Raw genomic sequence first — 18,117 nt, 5'->3', positions numbered from 1 at the left:
GATGATTTGGTTTGGTACTTGCAGACATTTGACTGATCCAGCTGCCCTCATGCCTTCTGTTGCCCTATTACATTCAGCATCTGTCTTAGATTTCAACATTTAATGCCTCAGTGGATTATTTCACTGTTGTACAAGGTGGGAGTGATTAGCAGCAAATGCCTCTTTGTGGTCCATATGAATGGTCCACTGTACTTCAGACCTCTCAATTGCATCAGTATGTGATTCCTCTAAGCTTATCAGGAATTACTAAACCATTCAGACGTAGTTAACAAGAAGTATCTGCCCTGCAACTACTGTATGTTCCCCATGTGCTGAATCAAATCACGGCAGACTGTTCTCTCTGAAGTGATGTATAAAGCTGAATTTACCTCATGATAACTCCAACTTGTCGCTTCACCATTTGCCAGACAATTGTTGACACATGCGTTACAATGTGGGACTTACGTGACATTCCAAACTATTTTTATTTCAGCCAGGTCTGTGTTGGTCGATGTTTTCTGCATTGTAACTAAAGAGGTGAAGAAATAAAAGACTTTGTGCCACAGAGAAACATCTATTTTCAGATGAAAGGAAACCACACAATGAGAGGCTCCATCTGGGCTAGAACAATTTTTATCAACAGCTTTTCCAGTTTGCTCTTCCACTTGGGACCAAAAATAAAAAGAACTATCAGTGGAACAAGGTCAGTGTTAAAAGGAATATAATGGGCATTTGTGGAGAGGAAAAATGAAAGTTCAGAAAGGTTAATTATGGCTTCGAAATGGGTAGACGGTTATGGGAAAATCAGCTTTCTTATTTTGCCTTCATTGGCTCCTTGTTATAGCTGCCTCTATAATTAGAAATCCTAATAATAATGAGATATGTGATGTTCAAGTGCCTTCTTTTCCTTGAGAATAACTATAAGATATACTTTATTTACAGCAATGAAATTAATTAATTTATGCAGATTTATGTATACATTATCGACAGTATAACATTTCTATACTGTCATATTTCCATCTAATCGAATTATCTAGAATGTCGGTTCAACTGTTTTCATCTCTTACACCTGAAATGACACTTCAGTTGCTTTCGTGTCTTGTTCTTCGAATGACAACTGCTTTCATCTCTTGTGGGCCATTCACAATTATGGACTCTAAAGCTGGGACAGCACAGCCTCCACCGTGTTTCTGCGTTTCCTTCTCCAGTCAAGTCGAGCCAGATGACTTTCGGTTGGCGCCACACACACACACACACACACACACACACACACACACACACACACACACACACACACGTGGGATAAGATAATTTAATCATGCAGCTTTTCTAGACTTTCCAAATTTTCTGCAGCATTTCAAGGGGCTTGTGAAGCTCAAAAATGTATTCATTTAATTTATTACTTTTCAAATGATTGCGTACGAAAGAAATGCTTTTTGGGCCAGGGTGCATTATGTGAAGAACTGTCCCTTCACAGCACAGCTTCTTGTTTACAGCTTGCAGAAACAAGAGCTCAGAGTTGTCCTCTACTGTGATCCACTAGTGAAGTGGGGATCACTTCCAGCCCACATACATGACAGCAGTGCCAATAAGTCTTGCCAACTCAGTCATCTTTGTTGTATTAAAACCGTTTCAACAACACATACCAAGTTTAAAAGAAAAAAGAAAGCTATTTTTGTTCTCAGGGAATAAACTGTGGAACAGGAAAATTAACAACTGGGTCGTGCGTTGTACGGCAGCTCACCCACGGAGCTGCAGCTTCATGAGATTCCTCAGACGACCTGCTACATTTCATCTTCAACTGACCATTTACCTGCTTTCAGTGCTTCAACTCATTGCACTTAATATAGAATATTACACCTTCATTTAATTAAATTTTCATGACATTTTACCTGTTTATGGTGTTTTTGCGTATATTTAGTGCAAGTAAACACTTTAAATTTAGCTTTTTCTCCCTGCTCAGAAAAAGTCAGAGCAGATTATAGTTGAAGTGCAGCTTGACCAGCCTCTCCCAGTTGTTTTTGCCAAAGGACACAAGGTCCTGTTTACAATTCGACTCATGACAAAAGACACCTTAACCACCTGAACCTCAGTGACACGGGTTAGTCCGAATCTAAAAATACTCACAAAGATTCCAGATGAGCTACTGTCAAGTGGTGTTTACTGAACTGTCCACAGGTTCACATGGCTTGGCAGAGGACAGAGTTCAGGCAGCACTGCAGTGACAAGTGAGGCTTGTGTGGAAATTCATGTATAAGATATTGTCAATGAAAATAGAAGGTAGTGTTGATTCAACTGGCATTTTCATATAAATAAATGTCTGTATAGTACAACAGCGATCCAGTGTATATCAGCTTTTCCGTGAGCTGTTGGAATGAGTTGTACATTTAGAGTTTGCTTGGATAACTGTAAATAAATAGATTATGCAGCAGTGAGCAGTATGACTGACTATGGCTGATAGAAACTGAAACAACATAAGATGGTGAAACCGAATGGCAGGTTTCACCACGGTAAATCGACTCCTGTAACTCTGTTGATGCTAACAGGTCAGCTGAGAACCAGCCTGAATGCAGGTCAACAGATGAGAAGAATCACTTCTATCCATGTATCACTTCCTGTTTTCCTTTCCCAGGCAAGAGCGGCTCCAAGACAAGTGTCTGAATGTGTTACCGTGATGGTAACCATGGCGCTGTGAAAAGCCTCCTGTCCTGGCTTCTTGGCCTGTGCCCCACATCAGCCACTTCATCCATTACTGCCCAATGACAGTAGTTGTGAGCACTCCTCTTACCCAGAACCAGCCAATCAGAGATGACGTACAAAGCTCGGCCCTCGCCAAAATGTTGCCCACTCTCTGGCTTTATCTGGTCGCAGCAAAAGTCAATGTAGGCCCCTGTGTTTGGGATGGGATTTGTTCAGGCGGTGCAGTGATGTAGGATGTATGTGTGTGTGTGTGTGTCTGTGTGTTTGGGTGTGTTATGCATTTAAGAGTCTTTTTTGGCTCGGCATGTGCTGCTGAGCACACAGATGTTTCTTTCAGAGGCGGGTATCAGTAGAGAAGAGCTGAGAAAAGGAAAGGAGCCAAGTGCATGTCCTTGAGGCACATTGAGTTTGAGTGGCGCCTCGTTGTCCCCTAAATAAGATTATGGCATTTACTCGCCCCTGCTCTTCCTCTGAGAGTGCAACACAATAAATAAAAGAGGCGGGTGGGTTTTTTTTCTCTCTCTCTCTTGGCAAAAAAAAACAAAACAAGTTTCGGCGCTTTCTTTTCAAAACCGACTCACTCCCCCATACAGAGTTTACATGAGCTACGGCACTAGATGAAAGGGAAATTTATCTCTGAAAGGATATTGCTGATAATATTTCCTTTTTATGTAGATGAAAGCCAATATAAAGCCTGGTAAAGCAGGCTTAACGTCTCAAATGATGATCACATTATGAGAATGTGTAGATAGCAATTGACTTAACTTGCTATGGAAATTGGCAGGAGCTGGGTTGAGCAGAAGGTCAGCGGCAGGATCTGCTTCCCTCACCATCCATGTTGGCGTTGTTGAAGGCCGAGCTGTATGAGACGTGCTGCCCTGCCTGTCCACTGAAGCCTGCAAAGTAGAGAGCAGCTTACTGTAGATTTGTGTTGTTGCAAGGCTATCACAATATCAGCTAATGATCAGCTGTCTGTCATTTAAACAGCTGCTCTTTATTGTGCTAGCTGTAAGGTTTCTGTGCAAACCACAAAATTTTCAGAAACATAACATAACATGAATAATCCATGAAGTTTGAAGTTTCCAGTGCTGCTCTGACTTGCCAACATTTCTTCTTTAAGACTGTGAGAAATGTGGCTTTTACTCTTTATCTGAGTTCATTGATTTTTTTTTTTTGTCTGGTCACTTGAAGGCAGCAGAATAAGCTGTAACTTTAAGTTGATATATCGAACGTGTTAGCAAACAGTTGCCTATTTACATGTACACTGAGACACAGGGAAACATTAGCCTTCATTTGGAGTTCTGTTTCTGGCCACCTGATGAATATAAGTCCAATATTCACTCTCTTTAACCTCTGTTTTGGTCTCCACCAGCTCCTGAGGGAAATATCTGGCTCGTTAGCTGCTAATTACTCCACTATGTTCACTGAATGGTTGCTAACTTTGTCTGTGTTGTTTGGTGTTGGGCAAGTAAACATACAGTTGGTTTATCAGAGCTTTTTCCACAGAAAACCGCTGCCAGTTCAAATGAGGTTGATGACAACTGTAAGACTGAATCAGAATTGTGGATTGTAAAACCCGTAATCGTAAAAGACACTAAAATGCTCAATTGAACTGAAGGGAACTGCAGTTGGATGACAATTATCTGTGGGTTTGTCACTACAAGTTACACTTTTCACATCACACATTGTCACCTTACTCATTGCTAACAGAAAATGTTGATTAGTGCAGCTTTAAAACTAAGTCGCAGTCACAATACCCCGTTCTGATTGGGCAGGAGACAAAAATTGATATCCAGCATCTTGCCATCCTGCTATCTTTGCACATAAGCACATAAAATGCTTAAAGAGCAAATAATCTAGAAAGAATCCATGATGAGGCTTTTACTTATTTATTTAGCTAGCAAGTCCAGGATTTAATCCATTGACCTTCTAGTCACAAACCTAGTTATTTGATTAGCTTGCACTTTCAGTGTTTGAAAAGCATAAATAATTATGTCGATCCACAACATTAACATCTTAACTTTTATTACATCACTTCTGTTTCGCACGAAACCACACATTGTGATTGTGCTCTTCTGCGTCCTCCATGACAGTATGGTGTGGTCACATGACATTAACCGCAGATAAACAAAGCTGAACTCTTGTTATCTCTTGGTTTGGCTTTTTCATTTGATTATTCCTCTAAGTAATATTTCCTTGTTACACACTGCAGTGTTAACAGTGAGTGAACTGTTAAATGTGGTCCATCGCTGACTCAGGAGTGGAGCACTCACAGACAAATGAAATGCAGCCATGTTCCTTTTGTAGTGTTCAGTTTGGTAGTCGACCATGTCATGTCCAATTGAGTTTTGGTTTTAGCAGTCAGCAGGCTGCTTGTTTGGGGCTCATTAAATCCACTACATTAGTGTCATGTCTCATACTTGAAAGTGATGTGAAGGCTAACAAATGCGTTGTTCGAGGTCAACTGGCTGCTGTTTAGCTTCTCTCCAGGGCTGTCTGTACCTGGAGCAGCAGAGCCCTGTCAGGGAACATGGGACATGTGGTTGCACAGTGTGTTAAAATGACTGAACTGTTCTGTTAGCCATGCAGCCCATCTCCCCTCTGAGGAAACATGGAGTGAAACAGGGGACCTGACAGAAGGCTTTTTGTTCTGATGTTGTTTCCTTATTGCCACAACCAAAACTGTTTTATTATATTATATTATCATCAGGTAAAATTATCAGTAAAATTATCATAATTATAAGACCCTTTGTTGCACATATAATGAATGTCTTAAAGACCTAATTTTTGTTAGCTAGAAGTCATGTTATGATAATACACACTTAATTTACTTCATACAGATACTGTTTGTAGCAATTCTTTGATTTTGCTATAAGCAAGAGCAGCGTGCCCCCCTCATCTTTCAACAAGAGTAAGAGTCTAGAGCCATGCTAGCAGTTCTGTGAGGCTTTTATTAGCATAGCGGTGCTTTGAGCATTCTAACATGGTAAAAGTGACAATGTTAACATGCTAATGTTTAGCAGGTGTAATGTTTACCATATTAGTTTAGCTTGTTAACATGCTAACATTTCTTGATTAGCACTAAACATTAAGTACAACTGAGGTTGAAGGGAATGCTATCACTTTTTGGAGAAAGATGAGAAGTCGAGGATCACAGACTACCAACACCGCCATCCCGAGAATAATGTCGCTGGCACTGCTAAAACCTATTTTTATCCAGAGCTACTTTCACAGTTTCAGTTTGATTTACTCACTACATTCTCCCTAACTTTGTCCTGTTACTCTCCAGCTGCCATTGCCTTGATGAAAGACGGTCTGAGTTAATAAAATGTCAACACACTCATCTGGGTCATTATCACTGTGCACTGCTAGCAACAAGCTTTAGCAGTAGAAATCTTTTGCATTGGGTTTTTGGCTCTCAGGCTACATTCAGGCTTTGAGTTTGTTTGGGTCAAAGGATATCTGATGCACTTGTGACCACATCCACCTGTAACCACACCCAACAGTGATGTCACGGTGTACTGACACACCCCTTCTACATCACTTTTAGCTGCTGCAATGTTGCGCTTTAAATTATATTTTGAGTTAGTTTAGTTGAGTAACTTTATTTTGACAGTGTGTATTATAATAGTTATAAAGATGGTAGAGTAAACATTGATTGAATTAAGAAAAAACTTTGTCCCCCCAATCACAAACTTTTTTTCTCACACTGCATTTTCACTATTGAGTAAGAACCCTTTTGTGGGCATATCATCATTAATGTGGCAGATGAAAAGGATTGCTAGATTTGGCCATGACCATTAACACCAATAGATTTCTCCACTGCAGTGACAGTCATTACAAGGAAAATTGAATTGTCCCTCTCTGGTCCTTGTCCATCCACAGAGTCCATTCCCAGAAGTCAGCTGTCACCCCTCCTTTCGAGGATTGCTGGGAGTTTGACTGACTTGTTAGGTAGCCGGGCTACAGCCTTTCACAAGGCCCTGACTGTCCGGGAGGCCAGAGACTGGGGATAACTCAATTTGCTTCCTCTCACTCTGTCTCTCTGTCTTTCTGACCCTTGTCTTTTACTCTCTGCTGTGCAAAAGCAGAAATATAAAATGTGAAAAGTGAAAGAATCTATTGTAGTTTTTTTTTTTTTCTTCATCTGTAGCTCCACCACAGGACAGTCACAAGTGAAAGGCATGACACAGTGGGACATTCTTTATTTTACCTTTGTAAAAGAAATTACACCATTTTGTGCATCTGAGGACTGAGTCAGGGAGTTCAATTAATGTAGACAAAGTCGACCTGATGCACTGTGATGTTGTAGGAAGCATCATGTAAAGTGTGGGGGTGTTTTCTTCTTCTATTCTCCAGGCGGAGTTCTCGGAGATCAACCTGGCCTCCTACGTCAACTCGGGATGTATGGTGGACATGCAGGTCAACAAAAGTGGCACTAAAGTGGTCAGGTAAGTTGCTGGAGGGCTGACAGAGAACTCCTGTCCTTTGACGCATTTGCCCACGCAATCTGTGATCTGCCTCAGTGAGCCTGCACAAAGACTCCAGTTCTTTTCTCTCAGAGGCATTGAGCATGACTGTGTGTATATATAACATTGCTGCACTCTGAGAAATCAGGGCTGTAATGTGATTATGTCAGTGGAAAAACTAAAAAATAACACTTACCCTCTAGTTGCAATGCCAACTTTTTTTTGGTAACTAGGAGGGTAGTTAATTATCTGTTTTGTCATTTTTCAGTTTGTATTATTTATTAATATGTTTCAGAAAAATCCTTCTGTGGCCAGTAAGCGGCTCCAGTTAGTTCACATGGAGCTGGGTGTTTAAATAGACTACTGTGTTCTGTGAAGGAGCTCTAATGATCAGCTGATCTGGATGGCAAATATGACATCATGTTTCTGCCTCAATCTGAATGTCACAAGTGTTTTATTTACTAAATCAGCACAGCAAAACATGACGAAACTGCAAATAATTATCAACTGACTCCACATTTCCTCTTAGGATTATGGGGCGTTTTAGCATCTTTCTGCTCATTGTTTTGGTTTGATGGTATGTAACTTTGATCAGCAGCAAGCAAACTGACTGTACACCAGCTGCCCAACACCACAAACGTAGTTAGCAACATTAGCAACTAGCCGGCGAACACAGTGGAGCACATAAAAGCTAAAAACGTGGTGGAGACCAAAACAGAGCTAAAAGCAGAGTGAATATCAGACTTGTGTGCATAAGCAACTGTTTGCTAACATGTTTACGCTGCTCCCAAGTGGCTAAAAATCAGATAATGCAAGTTAAACAAAAAGTAGGAGTATTAAATACCGGAGAAATAGATGCAGCAAGGAAATTAGATCTACAATGGAAATACTAATAATGGAAATATGTAATATTCAGCAGTAAGATTTTCCTTTCTCTTAAAGTAGGACTAAACCAGCTTGACTTTACCTGGATCTATTCTGCTGATCATAAATGATACATGAAAGATTGGTTAAAAAAAAACAAAAAAAAAAAAGACATTTGCACGACTTGTAAGATAGCATGTAATTTAAAGTATTTTGCCTCATGTGATGCGGATGCTCTGACGTTTTTGCTTATGCAACTAACATAATAATTACGAATATCCGTCACACAATTACGTAGCAATTTAACATCCAAGTAGAGTCCAACTGTCTGCACTTACACCCTAGTGAGTCTTCTACACAGCCAAAATATTTTAAGAAAAGGAAATGGATTAAACACATATACTGGCTAATATGCACAATGGATTTTGGTGTGTAACACTGAATGTAAACATTACTTTCTTTCTTTACAAGAAAACTGCTGTAATCCCCTAACCGTAAACATAGTCATGAATTATTTCTCATTCGGTAACACCAATGAATTTTTATTCATCTGTAATATTCCATGAATATCATTAGTGCTTGTTTGTTTTACCTACACTTAAATAATAGAAGCACCTTGAGTACACGGATTCATATTTTTGCTGCAGTGACAAAAGAACAAACAAAAGGAGTTACAGTTTAAAGAAATGGTGATGTTAACTTCTTGTTGAAGGGCATCAACTGTCATGGCTGGAGGAGTGGTCTTACACAATATATTTCCAGTATCAATCTCCAGTGTCAGCCCACCGGCCTTCATTCTCGCCTGTCTCAGGAACAATCAGCTGATCATGTATTCGGCTCCGACTCGCACACAGTTTTGTAGAATAACTTTCTTATCGGTAATGAAAGCAGCATTTGTAGCGGAAACGGCCCGACCATGGAGCGCAGTGTGAAACCAAGCGAGGATAATCATAGACGGGGGCAGTAATGCTGCTGATGTTACAATGCAACCTGTTGTCAGCGCTGACACAGAGGTCATTGTGTGGGTTGATATGGTTGTAATGACAGAAGCCAAATTGGCTGCAGATGGTCCGACCGCTGCCCTGTTCACAAACGATGACGTTCACTGACAAACTGCTGCGGTTTATGGCTCTGAACTACAAATAGAGTAACAGTTCTTTCTAGCATGTAGTCTGATTGGCCGATGACTAGTAAAGCGTAGTGGTTAGAAAGACAGCAAAAAGTCAGAATCCCAAGTCATTGCCGTGTTTCCATCACAATCAATCAATCAACCTTTATTTGTATAGCACTTTTCACTTGAATAATAAAAGAACAGATAAAATACAATTTACAACGTAAGTACAATAGAATAAGTATAGTGTAATCATCTGGGACATAATGTTCCCTCACTGAGTACAGACACTGGAGTTTTCTTTAAGAATTGGCTAAAAAAACTGATCAGTATCTGTCCTTGTCATAGATTATGGCCAATGAAAACTAATTAAATCTTTGATAGTAATGTGTTTCATTCTGAGCCAGAAGAATGTTGTAATACATCCACTGATAAACAGAGGACAGACAAAACAGTAATTTCCCATGTACGAACTAAATGCACTCTGTCTAATTACCTTTTCCCGTGTGTGTGTGTGTGTGTGTGTGTGTGTGTGTGTGTGTGTGTGTGTGTCTGTGTGGGAGAGAGGGATCACGTGAGGATTGCACACATGCCTACGGACACGTTCACACTGTATATTTAAAGCAAGTTCCTGCTTTTCCACGTGTTCCCCTGGCTGCTGTGATCACAGCGCCGTGACCTCTGACCTCTGTCCACAGACATGCTCTCTCTGCCGGCTCCATGCAGCAGCACACTTTCTCACAAGGCTTTGGTTTCACAGTTGTTTATACAGTCAGGTTTCTCTTACCTCTGTCAAGTTCGCAACACATTAGTAAAAAATGAGTCTGCTGTACAGTTGGAGGTATCCAGTGGAACCATGAATGCAGGAAATAAGTGTGTGAAGCAGGTTCTTGTTTCCGTACTGATTACAGAACATCTGGTGATTGCTCGGTATTCAGATCACATCTCTGTATTTTTCACAGGGAGAACTACAAAGATACAGTCACGCAAACTATCTATGAATGTGATCAGATAAATATTTGACCGTCCTATCATCAAGGTGTAAAATTAGCACATCTGTAATGATATAATAATTTGATTATTTATAATAATAAGACATAGTTCATTTAACTTCCTTCTGTGATCGTATTGCATCCGTCTCCCGGTCGAAAGGCCTTACCTGACTCAGTACGCCACCCAGCTCTTGGTCCAGGTTATCTCATGGTTATCTCTCGCCTCGACTACTGCAATGCTCTTCCAGTGGGCCTCACTTCAGCCTCAGTGAAAGCCTCACAGATGCGCCAGAATGCAGCAGCTTGTCTGGTCTTAGGTCAGTCCAAAAGGTCACATGTCATTCTGCTACTCCCACATTGGCTACCCATTGCCACACAAATCAAATTCAAGTCACTTCATGCTGCCTTCAGAGCCTTATGCTCCGTCTCTTCTACTGTGTTCCTCTAAAGGAATATCGTCTGACATCACCATCCCTGCACACAAGACGGTCTCAGTCCAGACTGTTCTGGTCTGTGGTTCTCTGATGGTGGAACAAGCTACTGAATGCTTTCAGAACAGGAGCGTCCCTCTCTATCTTCAAGAATCTCTTGAAGCCTCATCTCTTCTGAGAGCACCTCCTCTCCTAACACCTCTAACACCATAACATGTCTAACTAGCTCTTACTTACACCAGGTCTTCTACTGCACTGAAGTGATGTCCCTCACTTGTAAGTTGCTTTGGATAAAAGTGTCTGACAAATGATTAAATGTAATGTAATTTGTAGCCAGTTTAACTTTTTGTCACAATTAAAGCCACACAGGTTTTCACCAGGGAATTAGAATCCAGTGCAGGAATGGCTGACTCCGTCCCTAACAATTAAAACGACTGTATACAGTTGTAGTTAAAGAATATAAATACTTTGGATGGCTATTGCTGAAAAGATGTTGACTATAGATTTGAAAATCTGAAAATCTTAATTGACAGCATCATTTGTGGTAGATGTATTTGTTTTGGTTAAGTTTTTTTTTTCCTCAGCTTCTTCTCACAGATTTTGTCTTGATGAGCTGATGAGCCAGAGCAACCACTGAAATGACCACATGACGAGTCCGACCACTGGCTCTTGGTCCCAGGACATAAAATAGAAATGCAACTTTGCTACCACTGTGTGCGACGTGCAACGTGGCACGCACTGTACAGCAGAGCGACACGCCACAAGGTACAGTAGTTATGGCATGTTGTTCCCTGCTGCACTGCTGTAGTCAGCCCTTTGGCTTCTCCACTCCCCGCTGCCAAAACCTCCAGCGAGCTGCTCGGCTCAAAGTGGGAGCACTGGTCTGGCTGAAAGACGGATCACGGCGGCCAGAGTATGATAAGCCACAGAGCAGCGTCTCTCTCCTCCACCATCCTCTCAGCCCCCCCCCCCCTACTAAAAAACTGCGATTAATTAGTGGTGATTAATGTCGGGCCGTGGGAGTGTTAACTGTTGGTGACTGAGGAGTATATTAAGCTTGTTTTGCTGCTGTACTTATGGAGGTAGTTTTAGGTCGCAGCGTCAGCTCGGCGGCTTAAATGTGAAAGCTAAAGTGTGAGGTGGCAGTTTAACTTCACTGTTGGGAGTCTGTCCTCCGTGTAACACTGAACTTTGAGCACCACATTTTACGACACTGATACCTACACCAACACGGAATCTCAATGAAACTCACTTCAGGCCTGTCCAACTGGCTTTTCACAGAAAGTGCTGCTAACAGATCAGACAGATGGTCAGGTATTGATCATTATGCCGAGTTTGAACTTATCCAGGCTTCCGTTTATCTTCCTCTCAACATCTTTTATAAACATTCTTTTTCAGAATAACAAAAACATACAGTGTGAAGACTTCCATTCAAGATTCACTACGGAGTATGTACACTGCATACATGAGAAAATGCAGTTACAAAGACGCGTTCATTACAACTGTGATGTTTCATCAGAGAAAAGCTGTGAGCTTTTTAGTGTAACTAACAGAATCTTATCCAGCAGACAACAGCAGCAAACCTTTATGAAAAGTAACTGTTACTCACATCAGGCCACGCCACTCATCTCTTTAACTTCATACAGGTCGCACCTCCAATGTGAATATTTACAAAAAACCATCATAACCGATAAATCACTCATGCATCAAGTTTGCAGCAGTTTTATGCACATACAGCACATTGCTTGGATGCTTGGATCACTGACCTTGTTGTCTTTGCTAGCAGCTGTTGTTGTTGTTGTGCAGTTAAATTCTGCATTTTAACGCTACAACTGGCTTCGCTGTTCTTAATTTGTAGTATTTTCTGTAACTAACCAACTGCGGAGTAGACAACCTGCTTCCTGCTTGTACATGAATGGTCATGTGATATGTGTTTTCAGGCGTGTTCGTCTGGACGGAGATTTTTTTCTGATACGGAGCTAAAATGCTGATCTGGTGGGAGAACATATTAGTGTGGGTAGCTGTCTGACTGTTTCTCTGTTTTAAAGACTTATCTTTCGGCGTTTTGTCTTTATTTAATAGTCTGTATGGAAACATGGGGAGAGAGGAGGGATATGACATGCAACAAGGGTCCGACCCAGCCAGGAGTTGCACCTTGGAAACTCGGGGTATGTGGTATGCGCCTGAACCAGTCCACTGCTTCTTTAACTGGCAGACACAATGGGCGCAAAAATAGTGCTATGTGACTTGGTGAGCAAATCAGAAATTCAGAGGTCTGGACCCAGGCTAGCTTACACGTCACCCTCACATTAACAGTGGGTGGATGCTGGTGTTCCACAGGGACGAGGCATTAAATACACGGAGATAATGTCTGAAAACTGTGGAGGATTTCTTTCTAACCGAGCTGACTTCAGCCCAACTGTCAATGGATGTTGTAAGGCAGTTTAGCTCAGCTGTTCCATGAAAGACACCATGGTAAGCAATAGTCAAAAAGGACTAAATGTATCAAGTGGCAACCAGAAATGACGTTTGCGTTATCATGTACAATTTAAACAATTCTCACATCAGCTGAAACTGGTGTCAATACTGATTTTAGACAGTTTTCTGAGTTTTACTCAACAATACACTGAAGCTCGTGTTGAGATGGGCGTTTTTTGGCGTTTTCTCAAACTGGCCCGTCACATTCCTCGCCGTCCTCAGCCCCACAGGTGGAGGGACAGAGGCAGCCAGATTACAATAACAGATCCTTGTCTGATTTCTTCTTTTTTTTTTTTTTTTTCTCCTTCTATTTAATTTTCTGTCCTGAAAGCTTTTGGTCTCAGCACAGACGGGGCCATACCCCCTTTTTTTTCTCCTTTCCAGTACCTACAGCAAGATTCTTCTCCTCTGGTTACTTCAGGTGATGATTTAACGCTCAAACCACACAAAGACAACTCAGAGAGAGACACACACACACACACACACACACACACACACACACACACACACACACACAAAAACAAAACTTAACTTCCCCCTTCGCTTGACCCCTGTGAAAGCCCATTTTAATCAGTGAAGGACTGTCTGCCTGAACAGCCTCAACACCTAATACCTCAGACAGGTTCATCTTGTTACCGAGCAAATAAATCCCACTCACAGACATGCTGAGTTCAGACATGGCTTTAGGAGGCCTGAGGGTGGTTTCCTTTAGCGGCGCTGAGACCGTAATGAAAGCATACAGCGGCCGTGAGGCTCGCTCCAGCGTCCCTGCTTTTGTAATATAGCCATGAATACAAATGGCCCCGCTAATTCACTCCAACTCCTAACAACACTCATTTCCCCTTCTGCCAGAGGTCATTTGGTGCTCTATCGCTCTTGCTGCTCCGTCCCTCATTACATCTGCCTCCCATGGGATTCTTCTCCAAATCCTCAACACAATCACTGTTAAGCAACTAAACATTCTCTGATTTGCTCTGCTGGTAGATGTGCTGAAGTTACACCCTCTCCTGTTTGGATTTTAAAGGTGTAATTCAAATTAATCTACAACTCATCATTTCAGTTGTTGGCGCGTGTTCTTTGTTTTCTGCGTGACCTTTGCTGTGTTCAGTTTGGTGTGGAGATGAGCCCTGGAGTGCGAACTCAGCTGGAGGCGATTCAGAGCTCTGGCAGCCCTGACCGGGCCACCGCCCAGGATCTTAGCCGTTGCCAGGTGCCACCGGGCTCGGAGCCACAGCCGCAACCACAAGGAGAGCTAGATCCAGGCCAGGGGACCACAACATGATGCTAGGCTACAGTCACTGTACACACAGAGAACACAGAGTTCTCCAGGGTTCTGTGGATATGTCCGTCTTGTGTGCATAAAGTGTCTGATTCTGACCAGTTGTTTAATACAAAACATCACCATTTGTTGTGATTGGATCCAAGTCGTCAGAACTAAGTGGTTTTACTTCCTCTGTTTGCAGTTTCATTAACTTTCTTCCTATTTTTCATCCACCTTTGACCAAACTTTGCTTAAACATTTCATGTTGTTTTACCATCCACCCTGTAAATCTTTACTCACCAACTACAATAAACAAGAAAAACAACAAAAAAAAATGGTTGGCAAAATTAGACAAAGTGGATGAAGGGGGTTTTGGAAAACCCCATTTGAGTTGTTTTTGATTGACGATGTTATCATTTAACAACAGCATACCAAGTTTTCATTAGCATTGAGCCAAAGCAAGTATTAAAGAAACCCCCAAAGCTAATATCAGAGGTTAATGTTTGATGTGACTAAACATTTTGATGCATAAAAGTAAGAGCACAGCTGCAGCACTGCCAAAAAGCTTGACAAGGAAATCTGTGTCATATGTTAATGATTGATTCAATTGCTTTTGATTCGCAATGGTTACATTCTCAAAGTTGCACAAGACACGATATTCATGTAAAACCAGCTTTGCCTATGTTGCATCAGAGAAAACTGGCAGCTTACTGACTGTTGTATTGCAGGGTTTTTGGAGGTCAAGTACTTTTCAAAAATCCTTTCCATATTAACAGTAAAAACTGGTTTGACATTTTGGAAAAATTGCTTATTATCCTTTTTTTCAGGAAGTACATGAAAAGATTGATACCACTGTCATTATCTGTGCTTTAACTGTAGCCAAGTTAGCATAGCATACCCTAGCTTAGCATAAAGACTGTAAGTAGTGGGAAACTGCTAGCCTTCCTCTGCCCAAAGTTAAAAAAAATCTGCCTACCAACATCTTTAAAGCTCATTCATTAACACATTGTATTTCTATTTATTCTATGAACACACACACAGTAAACAGTAAAAAGAGTCATATGTAGTTTTACAGGGAGTTGTGCAGTGAAGCTATTTCTTAGTTACTATAACAGTTACAGCAAAGTCTTTATGCTAAGCTACGTTCCAGATCCATACTTGCAATAATATTATCACATGTTATGGGGAACGTGTGACCGTCCATCTGATGAATTTAAATCCAGTTTTTGCTCTGTTTTTGGTCTTCATCAATCTCTGAGGGAAATAACTGGATCTTTAGTTGCTACCATGCCAGTCACTAACTTTTTCCTGTTGCCCTTTCGGTACAGTGGTAGTAGATTGTAGATTGTTGTAGGATTTACAGCTGTCTGCAGCTGCTGCTGGATACAAGATTGATGGCAGTTAGAGAAACCAAACAATGAAGTTTTGGCCTGAAAAACCAAAACAATGAGCTAAAGGATGCTAAAATGTTCCATAGAGCTAAGGGGAACTCTGGAGGATTATCACTATGAGCCAACCCATTCACATAACATAATCATTTGATCCATTGTTATTATAAAAATTTCAATTATAGCCACTTTAATTAGTAAACTTAGGTGGTGTTGGTAGGCAAACGTTGAAACTCTGGCCTGAGCCAGGCTAGCTGTTTCCTTCTGCTCTGTCTTTATGCTAAGCTAAGCTATTGGCCTCCCAGCTCCAGCTCCGTACTTAATGCACAGATATGAAACTGCTATCAATTTTCTAATCTAATGAGAAAACAAGGTTAAAGTGTATTTCACAAAATATTGAACTTTTTTTAGGACAGGAGTTCAGTTCTTTCAACAAAACAATTTTGTGGCACTATGTCGATAATGTTTGGAAAGCAGGAAAGCACAGATTTTTCTCTCCAAGGTGCATTTCCCTCCAATGACGGAGAGCCAGTTTGGCACAATGCACCATTGTGTACGAGCGCTCTGCTGATCCTCGGTATGTACGGTTTGACATTTGTGGCATTCCTGCTGAGTTCTACCCCGATTATCCTTATCAATGAGAGACAGACTGATGTAGGAAGATAAGGCTCTTACCAGCTTTTGAGCCAGGCACAGGGCCTTTATGAGGACAAATGTTTCCCTGCAATTCAGACATCCCTGTGGAGCCTATTAGAAGGTCAGAGATTCTGTAAGATAAATGGATCTGGAGACCAAATGGCAGCATATTGTCTTGGGTTTGAATAGTTTCCTGCTCAAGGAATGCTGATGAAAACATCCTGTTGGCACCGTTGGACAGTATTGTATAATGGTAATACACAACTGTCAGGCTCGCAGTGTGTTCATAACCACATACATATAAAGTGTGGTGAACATCTTTCTGCCTTTTAAAACAACAATGTTTTGAGCTTGGTTACCTGTTGTTTTCGCTCCCTGTCCCCGCAGGTTGACAGGATCGGTTCCTTAGTTATATGACGTATGAATCCTTGGATCTGTTTTTATGAGACTGTCATTGGTTCACTGCAGCTCCAAGGTGTAAATTCTCAATCATTTCACTCATCTGCCTGTTTCACTCACGATATGTCTTGTATTATATAAGAACCACCATATAGATCTTAATAAGGTTAAACACTTGATTTTCATCTGAGATTTTCATGTTTGAAGCTGCAGCTCCCTATAAACAACTCACAACTCACAGATACATCAAGCACAGTTATACAGTGTCACTGTCGACATTTGTCAGTACACTAATATAATTCAAAAGTTTATGAATAAAGTTTCACCTGGTGAAACATGTTTCTAGAAATAAGCGACTGTATCCTCAGTTAACACCCTGTTCTAAAGATGGATTTAAATAATGTGACACTTGTGTGACTTGATTGTAAGAATGACTTCCTAAGATGGATATTTCTTCCAGCACATTGGTCCCTATCAGGCTTAATTTACTGTTATAAGTTATAAGTGAGCTCATGATTCCACATGGATCCATTCCCCCCTCATGTCCTAATCTATAACCCTGGTATCCCCCTGTCAGTGCCTGTTATCAGCCTTTATTGCACCACTGATACCCCATTCAAAGGGCGCATTAGCATATCGCCCGTGAAGTGATGTCTATAGGGCCCGAGCGATTTGGATCATAAAGCATAAATGTGCTGCTGTAGTGTAATGCACGACCCACAGGCCTGCTGCTGCAGAGAGAGTCCGAGTGAAGAGACAGAGAAAACAAAGTTAATGGGTGACAAACCTCAGTAATGCTCTGCTGCTATAGGGCACTGCCTCCATTAACTATAGCCCGGTGAAAACCATCCTACCGAGCAGAATGTCTCCTGCATCTGGCCTCTCTGTGGTAATGAGGCAGCACCAAGGTGTCGTCTATCTGGTTTTATGTACGCATGCTTAGAGAAAATGGTTTTCCTGTTCCACATTTAAGCTGTTTGTAGTGAGCAGAGCTAAATAGATGAAAACAAGGGATAAGACTAGATGAGACACATAGAAATTGTATTGGGGCAACTCCTGTGAAGATACTGACACATTTCAGGTTTTCATTTACTCAATAAAACATTATGGTGAGGAAGACATTCAGTCACAATGACTAAAACCTATTTTATGTAAAGACAGCACTGATGCAGAAGTCCAGGTGAGTAGGTGATACCAATAAATACCTATATCATCAGTATAGTCATTTCCAGCCCAAATGCAGATAAAAAAAAATTGGAATTAAACCTCGGCAAATGTTATCCAGAAGGTCACCACGCTCAACATGGAACCGAAAAAAAAAAAAAAACAGTAAAACTTTTTGGTACCTAGTAAAGGGGTCAGTGGTTCCATTTCCGGCTCCTCCAGTCCACACTTCTTGTCCTTTTGCA

General features: G+C 41.2%; 1 protein-coding gene across 1 annotated transcript in view; it reads left to right on the top strand.

Annotated features, from left to right (window-relative positions):
* syn3 (synapsin III) overlaps positions 1–18,117 on the top strand; it is a 106,879-nt gene that overhangs the window by 27,653 nt on the left and 61,109 nt on the right. Inside the window, exon 5 of the mRNA XM_022749796.1 lies at positions 7,039–7,130. Coding sequence (XP_022605517.1) covers positions 7,039–7,130 — 92 coding nt within the window. The remainder of the gene's footprint in view (positions 1–7,038; positions 7,131–18,117) is intronic.

This window comes from Seriola dumerili, unplaced genomic scaffold, assembly GCF_002260705.1.
Source record: "Seriola dumerili isolate Sdu_G_001 unplaced genomic scaffold, Sdu_1.0 BDQW01000138.1, whole genome shotgun sequence".
Lineage (NCBI taxonomy): Eukaryota > Metazoa > Chordata > Actinopteri > Carangiformes > Carangidae > Seriola > Seriola dumerili.
This window is presented reverse-complemented; position numbering and strand designations above follow the sequence as displayed.